This window comes from Labrus mixtus, chromosome 10, assembly GCF_963584025.1.
Source record: "Labrus mixtus chromosome 10, fLabMix1.1, whole genome shotgun sequence".
NCBI classification, from domain to species: domain Eukaryota; kingdom Metazoa; phylum Chordata; class Actinopteri; order Labriformes; family Labridae; genus Labrus; species Labrus mixtus.
Genome location: NC_083621.1, coordinates 14,724,952 through 14,742,726, shown reverse-complemented (window position 1 = coordinate 14,742,726; position 17,775 = coordinate 14,724,952). Strand labels below are relative to the sequence as shown.

Sequence of the window (17,775 nt, the reverse complement as noted above, 5' to 3'; positions counted from 1 at the left end):
TACCATACCATATACCATACCATACTATAGAATATACCATACCATACAATATACCATACCATACCATATACCATACCATACTATAGAATATACCATACAATATACCATATACCATACCATTTGCCATTTGCCATACCATACAATATACCATATACCATACATACCATATACCATACCATACAATATACCATACCATATACCATACCATACCATATACCATACCATATACCATACCATACATACCATACCATACATACCATACCATATACCATACCATATACCATAATATACCATACAATACCATACAATATACCATATACTATACCATATACCATACACCATACCATACCATATACTACCCTACCCTACCATATACCATACAATATACCATACCATATACCATACCATGCCAAACCATATACCATAACATACCATACAATACCATACAATATACCATATACTATACCATATACCATATACCATATACCATACACCATACACCATACCATTCCATATAGCAAACACCATACCATACCATATACCACACCATATACTATACCATACCAAACCATATACCACACCATAACTTACCATATAGCATATACCATACCATGCCATACCATGCCAAACCATATACCATACGCCATACCATACCATATACAATACCATATACCACACCATACCTTACCATATAGCATATACCATACCATACAATACCATACCATACACCATACCATATACTATACCATACCATATACCATACCATATACCATACCATATACCATACCATGCCAAACCATATACCATACGCCATACCATACAATATACTATACCATACACCATACCATATACTATACCATACCATACCATATACCATACCATGCCAAACCATATTCCATACCATACACCATACCATACCATATACCACACCATACCTTACCATATAGCATATACCATACAATACCATACACTATACCATATACCAAATACCATACAATACCATACAAGGCCTTTTGTATAGGCCAATCTTGAGGGAATATCTTTATATTTATTATTTTTACAGTTGTATTGTGAACTAAGGTTGGCCTGAAATGCAAATTGTCATCTGCTGTCCCTGTGCATATGTTAAAAAGAATCCCACAGCTAACTAGTAATTCTAAAAGCATAGTCGGTTAATGCCTGGATTGACTTATTATGCCATCATCACATTAGCTCAGACTGTTTTAATACATCTTTTTTTCTAACACATCTCTGTCTGTTACCCTTTGAGTCATTTCTTTGCAGCTCATATTCCTTGTCGGAACATTATAGTGCTGTGACTGAAACGCTACTTGACCTCTGTACTGTACTTATTAAAGTCTATAGGGTATATTTTGGCTTCATGGTCGAAGGTCTAAAGAAAAATTCTGATTCTTTAAGAATCATGGACATACGGTTACAGCTTATGGAGTATATAGGTAGTATATATGGTATATAGGATAAAAATATCTGCGCACATATTTCAAAAGTGAGTTAAAAGAATAACATAACCTTTCATTTCAGCACTCATCTCAAGAGTTTGTTTAAAATCACTTTCTTTCAGGGATGAAAAGACACTGAATTTGAAGTACTTTTACAAGCAGACAAATATAATTGAAATGGTTCTAAGCTACTGTAAAGCTTTATCACAGTCTTAGTTTAACCTTCCTAACTCAAAAAGATGAATTTAATCTCTGGGGTTTGTCAAGAGTCTGGAGTGTTTCTCTTTTCCTATCTTCATCGACTAATTTTGCTTTCCACAAATGGTTCTCTTTTTCATTTTATTTCTGAGTCTTAACAGTTCATAGTCAACACGGGAAAAAAAAAAAAAGCTTTTAAACATTGTGTTGGGTTGAAACATGCAGCATAGACTCCTGTGGTAGCTAACAGTTGAAAAACATAGATGGTAATAAGAAGGATTCTTCCCTCTCCCCATGGCCTATAACTACCTTCAGTCAGATAAAAGCTAAGACAGTCACTCCCACTCTTTCACCCGTTGGTACTTGAGAAAAGATGAATGGCTTAAGTGTTTGTATAGATCAAGTTGAGAAAGAGGGATAAAAGTCAGAAGCACAGAACATTGATTTCTCACAAAATCAAACCACAGTTTTGAAAACTAGACAATTATCTCAAAGAACACTCGCAGGTTTCAGATTTTCTTTGAGGTGTTACTCTTTTTTTTGCCAATGAATGCTGGTATCACAATAGCAGACGAGATAAATAACTAAAGCCATGCCTGAAAATGATAATAGAAGAATATATTGGTTCAGAAAAGGAACGGTAAAATGCAATCTTACTTTGGAATAATAAATCCTTGTTTATGAGTCTTTTTGGTTTTCTCTAGAAGTAGGCTTCGTGTGCTTACATTTTCACTCTGAATAATCAAATCACATTTCAACACTGGCTGTGGAGGAATGACTTCTACTTGATCTGGCAGGAATCACCTCTGCCAGTTGAGAAACAGGATGTAGCATCGGCCTTTATCAAACAAATACTTCTTTATCATTTTGATAACCACTCACACAATGAGCTGTGTTTATACCTACAGCACATTATTATTGGCAGCTTGCTATTGTTGGACTGCCTCTGCTTTTTCAAACACACGAAAAAACCAAGTTCTTTCATGTTAACTGTACATTGCAAGAGAGCAGCAGGCCTCTCTTTCCTACACATAAATGAGCAAGCTTATTACTTCCCAAACTGCCTATTAGCCCAGCTCACTTTGTGGGGAACCAAACAGTCCAGGGATGAGCACAGTGTGGAAGATTTTGCCCAGCAGTCTGGTTCAGACATATAACACTCTTGACACCGCATGTTTTCTCATTTGTTTTCTTGTCATACTTTGGCTCAACCACCAACTGAAATACATTTGACAAACAAAACTTTCGATATGTCTAATTTAACACGTATTTGTTCTTGGAGCTTGTTCTGAAAGTGCAGATAAAGTAGTGAAATGCATCAATTTGCATCAAAGCCTCTTCATTTCTTTAACATATATTTATTTGTTAGACTGGGAACGATGTCAGGCCTACAATAGATCAATCTTTCGGTAACTTTTGAAGAAAGCTGTAACTCAATGTAATATACGACTTCAATGTGTGCTTGCAGAGTCAGAGTGTTGAAAGTGTGTTTCCCCCTGCTGTGGTGTAAGTGTGTGTATTGATGCCAATAGGTAGTCTCATTGTGTAAGCATCAGTGTAGCAACATGTCCCAAGGGCCCTCTGTTGAGATTATACAAAAGAATCCATTTACTTCAACCAGGAGCAGCCGCAGATAGCATGTCGAGTCGGTGTTTGGCTCTCTGTGAGTATGGCCCATCATTAGAGTATTGGCAGATTGAGCAAAGCAGAAATTGGCGAACACATTTCTAGACCTATCGCTCATCCTTTATGTAAAACACAGAAGATTTGGGGCAGCTTTTATCACAAGCAGATTTGTGAGAATCAAGTCACAACAACTTCTCCTACTGAGAAAAAAACAGCTTACTCAGTAGATAAAGTCCTTTTCACTTGTATTTATTGTCTGATTTGTTGTACAGTTAATACATGTGTCTCAGTCCGAAACTGATATGAAAACATCCACATTTCGTATCAATAAAGATGCTGTACATTCAAATCCTACATGGATGTCTTTATGTGGTGCACACATGCTTTCTTTTATTATTGATTACCACCGCTTTATCTTTCATTCCATTAAATCACCATCGGTGTTGAGTTGAAAGAGCCCTGTGAAAATCTAATCACTTTCCTCTTGATATTTTCTTCCAGGGAGGACTGAGAAACAGCAAGCATGAGTGTACACTTTCATCCCAAGAATATGTCCACGAGCTGCGTTCAGGCATCACAGAAGAAAAGCTGCTCAACTGCCTGGAGTCCCTCAGAGTTTCTCTCACAAGTAACCCTGTCAGGTGAGTTACTGGATTTGTTCACCCACTAAAGCTGTGCCTTTTTACAGGAAATTATTTTATGTTATACTGTAAATCTTCAATTTACAGCCCATGCTTTTATTTACTTCAACCATTGAAATTACTCTGCCGTTTTTCGGGATAGGTGGCAACACGAGACAGGCCTCTAATTCGTGCACAGCAAAAATTGCACATTAAATTACAAATCACTTAATTGATCTTGCTTTTATAAGACAGCCCATCTCTCCCAAACTGCATAGTATATAAAAACTAAACACACAGGGGCCTTAAATTAGGCTGGGCTTTTATTTAAACATTTACAGTACTCAAATACCAGAGCTCAAAGAGTATCTCCTATTAAGGGCAAATGGTTTCATCAAAATGAAAAGTGCTCCTTTTCTCTCTCTGCGGTCTAGTGGGGATTCTACTTTTTTTATACTTGATAAATTCTTCAGTTTAAAATGTTTAAACAATTGTGGAAATATTCTTATCCCAATTTTCCTTGGATAAAGCTTATTTCATTAAAGCCCAATCACTCCTCCATTACCATAAAGGAGAAAGCAAACTAACGAATCTTGAATCAGTACATGCTTGTGAATTTAATCTGAAAATGGAACAATTCATGATTTATTTAAAATGTATGGCTTTGTGGCAGGAATGTGCAGGTGTATCTTATAACCTGGTATTACATATATATTTTTAAGATGAACAAAAATGTGTTTTTACTCTCAGTAATTCATAGAGCTCTTTATTCTCCCCTTTTGAAGGCAAAATGTGGCTTTATTCTAGGGATGGTCCTTTCCTATCCACTGGAATAATATAGGGGTGTCTGCAGACGTCTATGTCTTTTAATTGGATGTATGTAAAGAGACTTCATTGGACCCGTTCTTTGTGGATTGATCAGCTATGTTAGACAAGAAAGGCTCACAGCATCAACTTTTAAACAAGCATGGAGAATAGTGTGCCTGTCCAAACAATCTTACAGTCCCTGGGAGTAGTTCTAGACCCCTCTGTCCATTAAGCTCTAATAGATAGGAAGTCTAGTTTTCCACATCAGAAAGCCAGCCATACTGGGCCTTAATAAGCACACGGCTTTGTGTCATGTGTACAACCTGCTTCCAATCTCACAAAATAAAAATGACTAGTGCCTGCACGTCTCTACTTAAATTGTCACGATTAGTATTACTAAATACATTTCTTTATATCACCTATAATTTTCTTGAAGTTCTCAGCTCTGTCTTCATTGGCATTGATTGGCTCTTGAGCCTTTCATTACGAGGCCTCGTGATTTTGTAACCTTGTCTCTTCTCGTTACCAAAACTCTCTGGCTGCTCTTTTGAAAATGGGATCTTCAGTTTTAATTTGTTCACTATTGTGCAAAGGAACTCATGACAGCCGCTCCTTTAAATTATTTACCAGCCCACTGTTGAGGAGATGTTTCTTAATGTGAATCAATGAATGGTGCATATTAAATGGACATTGCTTGAGTGGAATGCTTTTTTGTATGTTCACCCTGAACACAGATACAGGGACCCCCATGCAAGGCCTCTTGGAGGCTTTTATTTGTTTTGTGTACTACGACCAGCCTGACAACTGCATCTACTTATTTTAGAACATGGACACAAAGTTGTTTTTTCTCTTGCAATCATTTTTGCAGAGAGACGGATCTAACCAAGTATTAAAAGATATTTGTTATGCTAACATTAGCTAGCGATTCTTAGACAGAGAAATTGTACACACATTGTTAGTATTCTAAGCTTCACTCAACTGCATATTTAATGTTATGTAAGTGTGGTATACAGCATAGTGTATAGCAAAGAAGTTAAGTAATCATCCCTGGAGTGATTGCAGTGCTGTGAAGCCGGTCTCCATGGTCTCAGGCAAGCTGTGGGGAGTCAAGTCAGCCTCTCCACTCAGAAAGGCCAACTGGTGCCGAGGGGATGTAAGCGAGGCCAGGCTTGCCCTGTGGGTGTTTTCAAATAGCTAAACCTTTGACCGGCATGTAAAGGACCAGTGCAGCACAGAGTCAAAGGAGGGCCACGTCCATCTAGGGAGAAAAAAAAACACCCGTGGCTGTGTGTGCTGCGGGGGAGGAGTCTGCGAGTGTGCTGACTCAAAAACTGTCCTCCTGCTTGTCCTTACACCCGTTCTCTTATCTCTCCTGGGGACAGGGAGGGACTGATTGTTTTCTTGAAGCATGGATAAGGTTACTCCTGACTAATATGAATGCACTTAATTGTCATGGATCACAACACACAGGGAATGCACACTTGGGTTGCTACTTTTTTTTTGTGACTTCACTATGTTAATGTAACCTTTGTACGGTATGTTATCATGTACTGAAAATAACAATGAAGAAGATGAGAGAACAGGGCATTCACACTTTTGTCAATTTCCATTTGGGAATAATAATAAGTTGGTCGTCTTTAAAACTGCTTTTAATTCATGGACTTTCCAGTAAACTTGAAGAAATGATCACATTCCTCTGCAGAAGCTGATTAGTAATGAGCTTGTATTCATTACATGTAGAGATGTGGTAGCAGTAATTTTTGAATATACTGTATGACTTTTACTAGTTTACCTCATACTTCATAGCATTGAGAAACATTTCTCATTAAAGGGACAAACTCCTATTCCACACCAGTCAACAGATGATTATTTTCTGGTTTCAGTTTTCTTTTTAAATGGCCAGACAAACTTTGTTTAAAAAGTCTTGCCTGTGTTCAAACAGATTTGAGAAAAATAACAGAATTTCAATGCTAGAGTTTGTTTATATCAACTGTAAACGGGCCAGAAAACTGCAGATCTCTTCTTAAACTATTTTGAGACCACAAGTCAAGTTCAAACATCATCAAGTTTTAATATCCATGACCTAGACAAGGTTGTTAAATACTATAGTTTTTATACATACTGGAATAAATGACAGCACATTCTTATTTTCTCACTTGACAATAAAAAAAGACGTTCTTGTGTTGTTAGTGATGCAAAGCATTTACATTTGAATTGTTTTTAATTGAAGCTTAGAGTTCTGCCTTGTCAAGACATGGATCATTTAGCTTCCATTAGTTAAAGCACTACTTAGTCACATCCAAGCAAATGACTCATATAGTAGCATTATGAAAAAAACTATGCTTTAAGTAGAGATGTCGAGTTTGTTATTGTGTGCTGTCTAAGACCTTTCTTTGTCAAGTCAAGTTCTTTATTATTTTTATTTTTTTACAAAGTACACACTGAGATGAAATGTCCATGACCGTGATGCTACATAAGACAATTGAGATTGAAAAATTCACAATGAAGAAATGAACAGAAGGTGGCTTTGATTAGTTTAGTAAGTAAGCAAAGTGAAGTGGATTGAAAAACAGTTTAACAAGTAACAACAAATTAAAAGTGACTAGATAAAGTGACTAAAATAGATAAAGTAGCAAAGTTACATACAGTAGCAGAGTGACATTTAAAGTGTCGGACATTACTTTGTGTCTTAAAAAAAAAAGTACTGTATCTATAGCCCTGAATCTGTAAGCAATTAAACAGTCTCCTGCACTTTCCAAATCAAAAACCTTTATTGTGATCGGTGTTTAAACTCCAGACACATTTTCCATCTTCATGGCACGCTTTAACTCAAAACCAGCACTTTGTTTAATGAAACACTGCAGCCTAATTCTATACAATGGAATGAAAGTCTCACCATCAAAGAGTTGTTGTTCTTCACAGTCAGTGCTTACCATTGCTTTTTGTTTTTCCTCTGATGTTTAGGCAGCCTGCTAATTTACTCCCAGAGGCCTGTGTTTGTCTAATAGTTTAATTGGCTAGGCTGTGCACCTGTTTGGCAGCACAGGTGGCCACGGGGCCATTGTGCTGAGGGCCTTATCTCCCAGGCAGTTCCACACAGGTGTGTGGCATGCAGCCTTTGCAGATCCACCCACAGATGGCATCGCCCGGAGCGGACGCCACTCACTCTGTTTCCACTCTCCTCTCCTCAGCTGCCATGCTTTCCTCTTCTCTCTCTCTCTCTCTCTCTGTCGAAAAATTCCCCCAGCCAATTATTTATCCTCTACTTCATCCTCCTCCTTTTAATTTTGTCATTTGGATACTCTCCTCTTAATTCAGAAGTGTCAGAGTGACTAGCCACTTTTCATTAATTCTTAATCCACTGACACAAAGTGAGGCGCCTTCTTCCAGAGAATTACAACCCTCTTTATTTTTCCTTTTTGTGGAATAGAAATCCTGCTGTGTTTCTGTCCAGCCTATTATTTCCTCTCATCCCACAAATACCTTATAATCTGTCTTGAACATTTTGAAAACTGTGATTCATTTAAAAATGATAAAAGAATTTGATTACTTGATAGGAAAAAGAAAATGACCATTGCATTCACTAAAGCAAAAGTCTTCTATTTCGCGTCATTAGGTCTTTACAAAACCAGGCAAACCGTGCTGTAACATTTAATTTGTACTATCAGTCTGAAGCAGCGGGGTTAAAGCTCACTTCTTCTGATCTAATTCAGCTGCTGCTCCATCAATAGACTTTCCAATAAAAGAAAGTAGCACAGTGGTTAAAGTTGTTTTGGGCAGCAGAGCTCACATCCATGGCTCCTGCTTCTGCGTTCACTGTGTTTAGCCCTCAGCATTACACTACGACTGTCAAATCCTGCAGTGACTTCCATATTCGATCTGCTGCCTCTCAGATCCCTCAGACATATTCAAGCGAAATTGAACCGGGGCTCCTAGCTTTTCATTATGTGAAATCTTCACGGTACAAGTCAGACATTTTCTTGTGGGGTCTTTTTTTTTGTGGAGGCGGGAGACATTTGCTGACGACTGAGTTTTTTTCTCTCCCCCTCTCTGTGTGTGTCTGGATACTGGAGGTGTGGGTTGTTGCGATGATCTTGCTGCTCTGCCACACAGGGTTTTCTGTGAGCCTCACTCAGTCTCACTGGCTTTTCTCAGTTGAATGCTTGTAGCCGAGCACAGAGGGTTGCAAGGAAGTAACACTGGTAATGGGTTTTTTTTACGAGCTTTGAAGTTACTATGCCTGCTAACATAAAGCTGCTCGTCCTATTGACTGTCTGTCCTGATGCCCAGCTTGATAAAGCATTGAACAGCATACTGAGAAGCCCTGCTATTTCTGCCAAGAACAGAGTTGGAGCTCTCTCATATAACGATTGAGCAAAGAAGTGATATTCCTTTATCCTATTATCTAAGAGTATTATTTGATTCTTGCAGTCAAATCAACTCTTCTCTGACCAGACAGGATTATTACAACACAGTTAAGATACAGTGTTATCATACTTCAAAAGTCAAAGTAAAATCCCTTGTTGAAGGTGAAGGGTATTACTTTATAGTCTTTACATTTCATGTGTATGCTACTCATGAGATTATTTCCAAGACAATTAAAAGGTGTCAGAAAAAAGCCTCTCCCTTGGCGCAAATGCATTTTTTATCATTCAAATTGACTCGTTCTATATCCCTGACTTGTCCTCCCTCTTCTTCTTCTGTCCACTGTGTGCAACAGCCAATCAACACCATTTCAAAGAAGCATATCCATCTGCCCCTCTACCATTGTGACTGTTTGAACAATTATCGTCTGAACGACTCTCAGACTGTATAAACCCTCCTCAGCAGCATCGGCCAAAAATCTTGTCTGGCACCGGCACAAAGTGTGATCAGTGACTCTTGATTAAGCTCCACTAAGTTTTAGGTGCAGTGCACATCAATGTGCCAACTCTATCTGACATAGATTCTTCACAGAGATTAATAAATGTTTCAACTCGGTTTCATTTTCACGTGGAATTAGCTTCCTATCTCAGTGAATCATCCTTAATTGATCCTCTGTAGTTGCTGTGTTATGCTCTATGGCGCCTCAGCTCTATCAGACTTCATGTCAAATTTTGAAAAATTTCAAATGTATCAAAAATATTCAGATGTCCTTAGTTGGGTTCAGATATGACAGGCTACCTCAGGACACTTTGATGCCTGCTTGATGCCTTTGAAATGTCTAGATCAAGCAACATTCCTTCCCATCCCATCACTTTGTAGAGTAATGGAAAAATAGCAATTTGATTTCCTACCATAACGATCAAGATTTAACATCCTCCAGGAAGGGATGTGGAGAGACACCACATCTCCAGAAATCTAACCTGTCAAGGCCATGAAATACGCTCTGGCTGTTGCCACAGCAAAGAAGTAAGCAGGAGTAGAAGCTTTCCAGTGAGGTGCTGGGGAACTCTACTCTCTAGACTGCCAGTGTTATTACAGACCAGTGTCACCATCCAGGCCTCTGTAAAGGAGCGTCTGTCGCTTGTAAAAAAAAAAAGAAAAAAAGAAGATAGGGAATACTCGGAAATAACATAACGATTCAGAAAATGTCCGATCTCAAAGCATTCTGGGGTCTCTTGCGTTTTTTTTAGAAGTAACAGAAGGAATTCACTCATTAGGGTAATCAATCTTATTTTTGTCTTTTACTTCTCTGCATGGCGTAATTATTCTCATTTTATAGCTTTCAAGGAGTTTTATTGACTGTAAAATTTGGCACAATTGTTATGACACTGTCTTGGAGAGACGTGACGAGCAGTCAGAAATGAAGCGAGTTAACTAGTTTTTACCCTTGCGGCTGACTTCAGAGTTCGCCCTTCTTCCTCAGAGGCAGTGAAAGTGATTTTGGAGACATAAATGTCCCCAGTGTCTGGGCATATTTTAAGAGTGATGCCTATTTCATTTTATGACACCATCTGTTAACCTCCAAGATACTCATATCTGTTACGGCCCCCGATGCGATACATACAAAATGAGACATACATAATTCAGAAATGTTGGTTTTTAAATTTGAGCGTGGATTTATTTTTGAAGATATGATTCTAATGATGGACATGATGCAACATGCAATGGTGTTTACATGTATTTACACCCTACAGCTTGGTGTATGCATTATGTTCTCAAAACCACATAAATGCTACAACATTCATATTATTAACAATGTTAGGTTCTCTGTCTTTCTTTGGCCTTAAAAAAGTTTGAACTTTACCTAAAAGTCATCCTGTGTAGAGTTGCAGAGCTGTCAAAACCTTTTAGTCGCTCCCAGAGGATATCAAATAATAGCACTAACATACACACAATCTAAAAGGTGTACATTGACGATTTTTGCAGGGTTTTATAGGTCTGCTCTACAAGGTGACAGCAACAAAAGCTTGAAAAATGGCGACTTTATGGCTTTGAAAATAGAAACCATTCTTTCAAAGAAGTGCTTGCCACTGCAATTTCCTTTCTTCCTGGAAAGATGAAACCCATTCCTGCAGACACCAGAGGAATGTGTTGATACGTCTCATCAAAACCCTCCACAACACACACAGATTTACTGTTTACCTAACAATTACAGAAATTGATCTAATCAGACTGCAATCTGCAAGTATTACTACTGGCTTCTCCTTACCTCCAACTAGCAGTGAGGGCTGTTGTCTAGGAATCCTCTGTGTTGTTCGGGGAATAATTAGACATTTCAGCAGTGTTGTGCACTCTGTGGGGGGTCATTTCAAAGTGACTGGGGGAAAATTGTTGTGCTGTGAGCTGTCTGCACTTAGCTGTTTGCACTTGATTCAATTCAGATAGAAACCTGTGCTCCCTAATCCCTCACATACAGTTGTCCACTATGGCGGCCTTTATTGAGTTGTTTTGCATCCTTAAACATACAGCAGCTACATGCACAGACAATTTTTTGTCCCCATGCCAAAAAAATGTAGACACCTCTTTGTTTTGTGTTTCTTTTTTTTATTTTAATAAAGCCAAAGTTCTGATTGAAGCTGAGAACAAAAACACATTGCTGACAAGACTATTATCCTGAGACTGTATAATTACCTCTATTAGTTGAATTATTTATCAGTACATCATTTATCAGAACATCTCCTTTCCCTCTGAGGTGAAGTTGAATAATAAAAAAAAAGGTTATTATGGTATCAGTTGTAGACAAAAAACATTTTGTATCTCCATTATATATCGCTTAATGACGCTGTGTATTTTAGAACTGTGTCGGTAGGAGATATTCCTCAGACAATATCAGGGGCAGTTAAGTGGAATGACTCAGCGTCTGTCGCTTGGATGGAAAGAGTGCATGTTACCTGGAGTTACATGTGAAGGATCTCAGCTGTTCTTTGTTCTCTTTCAAGGACAGCACAGGTCAATGATTTTGGCTCTAGGCGTGTGAAAAATGAAGGGTACAGAGAGCGTCTGTTAGACTCAGTGGGAAGGGTCCAATAAAAACAAAACAAGTTATAGTCAGTTCAAACTTTTTACTTGTGCTTAAAGAGACCTGTAGCCTTTTTGGACTGTTGGCATGGTTTAAAGCCTTTATCAATGTTTCATTTTAATTCTTGGGGTACTAAGGCATTCACAGGCCCGATATGATTTGTAATTTGTCTTGCTAGTTTTTGGTCTATCCCTTAGTCTCATACCAATTGGATTTGCCCAACACCTCCTAAGAAGTTGCCAGGATGTGTCCTAATCAGTGCCCAGAACACCACACCTTGCTCCTTTTGATGTGAACGTGCAGTGACTCTACTCACAGCTTACCCTACCTAACCTTATCATGAAGGCTGAGCCAAGCTACCCTACAGAGGAAACCCATTTCAGCTGCTGGTATCGAACCATATTTCCTGATTGTACGTGAGGGTTGGAATGAAGGTTGGCTGACTAAAACAAAGCTTTGGCCCTATGTTCAGCTCCTTCCTTATCTCGATGGTTTGGCATAAGGCGTTTATCACCACTCATTCTGCACCCAGGGATTTTGTTGAACTCACTATCCATTTTACCTTTACATAAGAAAATGGTCCCCAAGATAACTCTTTGCATACGGCAATAAACCACAACCAACCATAAGGGAGCAACCCATTGCTTTCAGGCAATCCATTATTGGCACATTGGTTGACAATGAACCACTCTGGAGGGGGCCAACACTCACTAATGGACTACCCTGTAGGGGGCCAACAGTCACCAATAGACTACCCTGGAGGGGGCCAACACCCAACAAAAACGTTTTTGACTCCTAATTCTGTAACTTAAGTAAAGACTTTTTTTTTCTATCCTTGTGTTCATCAGTAAAAAAAATAATCCCAAATACTAAAACTTGTTGTTGGAAGTTTTCAGATTTAGAAACTAATCAATATCTGTTTTTGATTTTTGTCAATGCAATGAAAAGAAAAGTACAGCTTATATTTTATATCTTATGTCTGTCATTTGATATTCCCTTTGCATTAAAGTTATTTTATCCTACTATTAAATTGATCAGAGTATAATGTAGCCCAGCGTTTGGCATGGCAGATCACTAAGCAGACACTGGTGGTGCTTGGTTTCATGCTATGATGTTCAGAGCTATTTGTTGCATAAAGCTTTGGGCCTCTATTGGAGCGCTGTGGGACCGAATAGGTCAGTCTTCCCACAATGGGACAGTTGCATGGTGTTGCCTGTAATACAATATGAAGGCTATTGCACTTTCACAGAAGCTTTCAATAACAAAGCTCCCCACCTTGCCATGATAGAAAAACAAAACTGGTCCATAGACTTAAATCAATGGGCGCAGAGAAGCCATCTAAACACGAGAACAGTGATCAGTCAAACAGAGAGGGTGAGAGAGTGTCTGCCTCTCACTGTGTCTGTCGTTGTTGAGTCACTTACTGTGGTTTTTTGTGATGCACAGTAATCTTTTCATCATGTATCAACATTTCCCCAGCCAAGTATTTGCAGAACTCTACACACACTCGACACTTGTTGAGTTTTCCACACTCCTTGCTTTGATATACTGTCCGCACTTCGAGGAACCTACAGTACTATCATTGTAACTAACTGAATTCCTTTGAGGAAAACATTGAGACAGCCTTGAAAGCAACAAGTTTCAGAGGCGAGTACCACTCCATTCTGCCAAAAACATTTGCATAGTACTGCCAGTGTGTGGTGGAGGAAGTAACATACATTTAAAAAAGGCACTTCACAGTAGTTTTAAGGCAGCAGCCAAGGCTTCATAATGATGTGTAACTTCAAAATACTGCTAGAAGAGACTGACAAAGGGTACACATGCCAATATAAATGCAGTTAGTTTCTTCATGGTGGCTCATCCATCCATTATCTGTACCACTTCTCCCATTCGGGGTCGCAGGGGGCTGGAGCCAATCCCAGCTGTCATTGGGTGAGAGGCAGGATACACACTGGACTGTTATAGTGGCTCAGTTTTACAAAATAAACTCAAAGCTAGATAACCGTTTAATTAAATCTGTCGGCCATCTGTGTGGACTTAATATGTACTGGGTTTCCTCTGAATTTCATCCCTACACAGCTACCTTATCTGTATCTGTTTGCCCTGTGTTGGACCTTTGACCCGTCCGGGATGTACCATGCCTTTCAGGAAATGCAAAATGAGATAGACTCAAGCCCTCCCAGTGACCCCGAACAAGATGAGCTGTATAGAAAATTGGATGTATGCATGAATACTTGCTCATGCATATAACTACATCTGTTGTGGGCGGCACAAGTCAGAAAGTCAGTTAAGTCTTTCGGGGACTGAATGTCATTGGACTGGAGGACAGATGGTCATCTCATTGCAAGACATTTAAACCCTGTTCCATTAAGTTTTCCAGACTTCCACAACATTATTGAGTTTGAATTAGACTTTAATATTTGTTGCATGCTTGATGCTCGTAAACATCTCATTAATATTTAAAATATCTAAATTGTGAGATTATCCAAAGCACTTTACAGCCGTGGTGGTAATTACAACATACTTACATCCAGCCAGTAGTAATAACACAAAAAATAAAATATGCAATTGCTTCCTTTTAGACTGACCATGAATTTTTCATTTTGCCTGCAGGATTTACATGATTGCAAAAAGTAACACAATTTGGTGGCACTTTACCAGAGGATTATAGCCATCAATATTAGACGAGCAAGTTCTCCCCTAACCTAATGAAATCCTTGGATGTATGCCCACATTAGGAGAGGAGACTGATAAGGAATAATTGTGACCTCTTGTTCCTTTACTGTTAAATTGCTGCATTGGCCTGAAGTAACAAAGATGTCATGTTTGACCAAAAAGTCACCTCTACACTGCTCTACTTTGTTAGCAACATTAGTTATCTCATTGGAATTGAGTATTGTACGCTTTCTAAATATATCTAAGCTCATTAAATGTTGGAATACAGACTATTTGTTATAAGTGAGAGGTAAGAGGTAGCTACAGACAGGTAGACCATCAGCCTGTTACAACTTTTCAAACATTATTATTACTTCAAGTAGGCGTCCTAGCAGAGGTGGCGTTAATATTTGCATTGTTCTGTTTGTAGTTGAAATAGCTTGTTGTCCACTGAGGCAGTTTCTCTGATGAACAGAGATAGGGTTCTTTATTGCCTCAGGACAAGCACTCTAGAAGTACCATATCTCATTTTCTTTGTGGTAACTTTGGGGACTTTTAGAAGGCAAGCTGCAGCGAGCCTGAGGGTGTACGTGAGGGGACAGAAAATGATAGACGGCGTGGGGGTGCAGGGAGGAGTCAAAACATTTAGTGCCTTAAAAACCTTGAGGAGGACCGCATTATGTTGCAACCTGCAGCAACACATACATTTTTGATGACACATTTTCTGCACCGACAATCCCATGTCCCTCCGTTTCGTTTATGTCTATTCTATTCCTTTCCAACACTATTAGACGGGAGGTAAACATAAAGCAGACAGCAGACATATTCCACAAACATCTGTTGCAAAGTTTCCAATTTGCATTCTGTTTTAATTAGTGCACCTTCTCAGTTGAAGGTATTTATTATTGAAGCCTCCTGGCTTGTTTTGTGAACTGTGCTGTTTTACCCACTTTGGATATTAGTGTATTTGTTTTTTCTCACTAAATCAAGATTTTTTTTCCCTCTAATATATATATAATGGTTTTAGACAGAGAAGTCAATTTCAAGACTTTTTAGACCTACCTGTGGGTGCCTGATCAAAAGAATGCAATGAAACATGTTGCTGGAATCAACCAAGTTTCAAAGTATTTATTATTTAAAAAGTGTCAAATGGGAGTTTTTTAGCTTTAATTTTCCAAGGTGAAGCACAGCTGTTAAACAAATGTGTGGCATTTAGAGATCTTTTTGACTCTCCAACCACCTGAGTAGTCGGATTGTACCCTATTTTTAGTTTAATTTGTTTTCATTGAAAATCTTTCATTCTTCTCTACTTGGATTGTTAAGAGAATCATCCTGGAGACATTCTTATCTTATTAAATTGTATTATTCTGTTAACTTTGGTGAAAATAAGGACCTACATGAAAGGTTATGATTAGAGTTTACAAATCAAATAGAGTTGACAGAACAAAAATATGGAAACTAGGAATTACTTTTTTATTTTTTATTTTTTTTAGAAACGTGTTAGTAATGACACATTTTAGGTAAGACGTTTGTTAATAACGTATAATTATTTTTAATGCTGTTCACAGTCTTTCTAATAATCGCTCTAATATTCTAAATTGAACTGTATTTCTAAGCTGGCTGTCCACAGAGCACTCATGTCTCCTTTTAGTCATAATTAGAACATGAATAGACGTGCAGATACTGTACACTTTTTAAAATGGGAACCTTTTTCCTATGATGTAATGATGCCATAAAAAATGGCAACTTAAGAAAAAAAGCAGTCAACCTTTAGTAAATGAAATGGTTACACATGTATTGAAGTGTAATTTTACACTATTTTAAAGGTGTGGGAAACATGCCATCAAAGCAGCATTGCAGTGGATGAACTTTTTCATTGATATCTTCTTTTTAGATAATTATTAGGTGCCTCAACTCGTCCTCTCTGCAGAGGTTTTTCATTTTTTTTTCTTTTTTTTGCAGTGCATTTCTCACACACCTTATTGAGGTCTCACAGCATTCCCAGGATCTCATACTGCAGCTATGCCATTTAATCAACTGAATTTCACCTCACAAATATTGGTTCAATTTCCAGCTCACTGAAGACTGGCATTACCAGCATAACTAGGCAGAATAAACAAAGACTCTGGATTTACTCAGATGTGCTTCCTCAGCCACGTCGCCTTCTTTACCCACTTTGTTTTCCTGTGCTCACATTTACCTCTACCACCTCTGTATCACACATGCATACATTCAAACAGCGTTGTTATTCTGCAGAAAATCAAGCTGCTTTGTTGTTTTCTCTTTGTATGGCTTTTAAATATACATGCAGATCACATGAAGGAAAGGGACCAATGTTCATAAAAACACAACATTATGATGCTTTGTATTTTATAAAGAAAACCATTCAGTGTAATAAACTACACTAAATGACTTTTGTTTGGTGGTCTGTTTTGAAATTTGCGCAAAGGTTGCAGGGGGTTGCAGTGTGTTCCAATTTAGACACAGATCAAAGAAATACCTCACTTCAGCTTTGCCAGGTGCCTCCAGCTAATGCATCCCGTCCCTAGTCGAGGGTCTCTTCCGACTCACTGAGTCAATACAAACGACTTTAATACTCAAACCATTATTATTTCAAATCATTGTCAAAAGAACGGGATAAATCATCGACTTAAGCCGTGTTAATGTCAGAAAATTGCCCCATGCTTTCTGCGTTATTGACAGTCAGAAGCCTGAAAACAAGTAATGCTAATGACATAATCTGCCCGTCACCACATCACCCCTCTGCCTCTGCCTCCCTCTCTTCCACCAGCGTAGACAAACGGGCTCATCTGTACTGGATCATTTGCCGTCTCCTGATACACTGCGGTTTATAGCCAATTATCTCCTGCGATCCATTATCGATTACAGCGTTATCTTTCTTGCATTGCTTAATCTTTTGGCACAAGAACACAACAGCTCACTGGGTGGGGATGGGGGGGGGGTG

General features: G+C 38.5%; 1 protein-coding gene across 7 annotated transcripts in view; it reads left to right on the top strand.

Annotated features, from left to right (window-relative positions):
* diaph2 (diaphanous-related formin 2) overlaps positions 1–17,775 on the top strand; it is a 368,827-nt gene that overhangs the window by 88,761 nt on the left and 262,291 nt on the right. For all 7 annotated transcript variants that reach the window (XM_061048503.1, XM_061048502.1, XM_061048504.1 and 4 more), the window contains one exon: positions 3,786–3,925. In XM_061048503.1, coding sequence (XP_060904486.1) covers positions 3,786–3,925 — 140 coding nt within the window. The remainder of the gene's footprint in view (positions 1–3,785; positions 3,926–17,775) is intronic.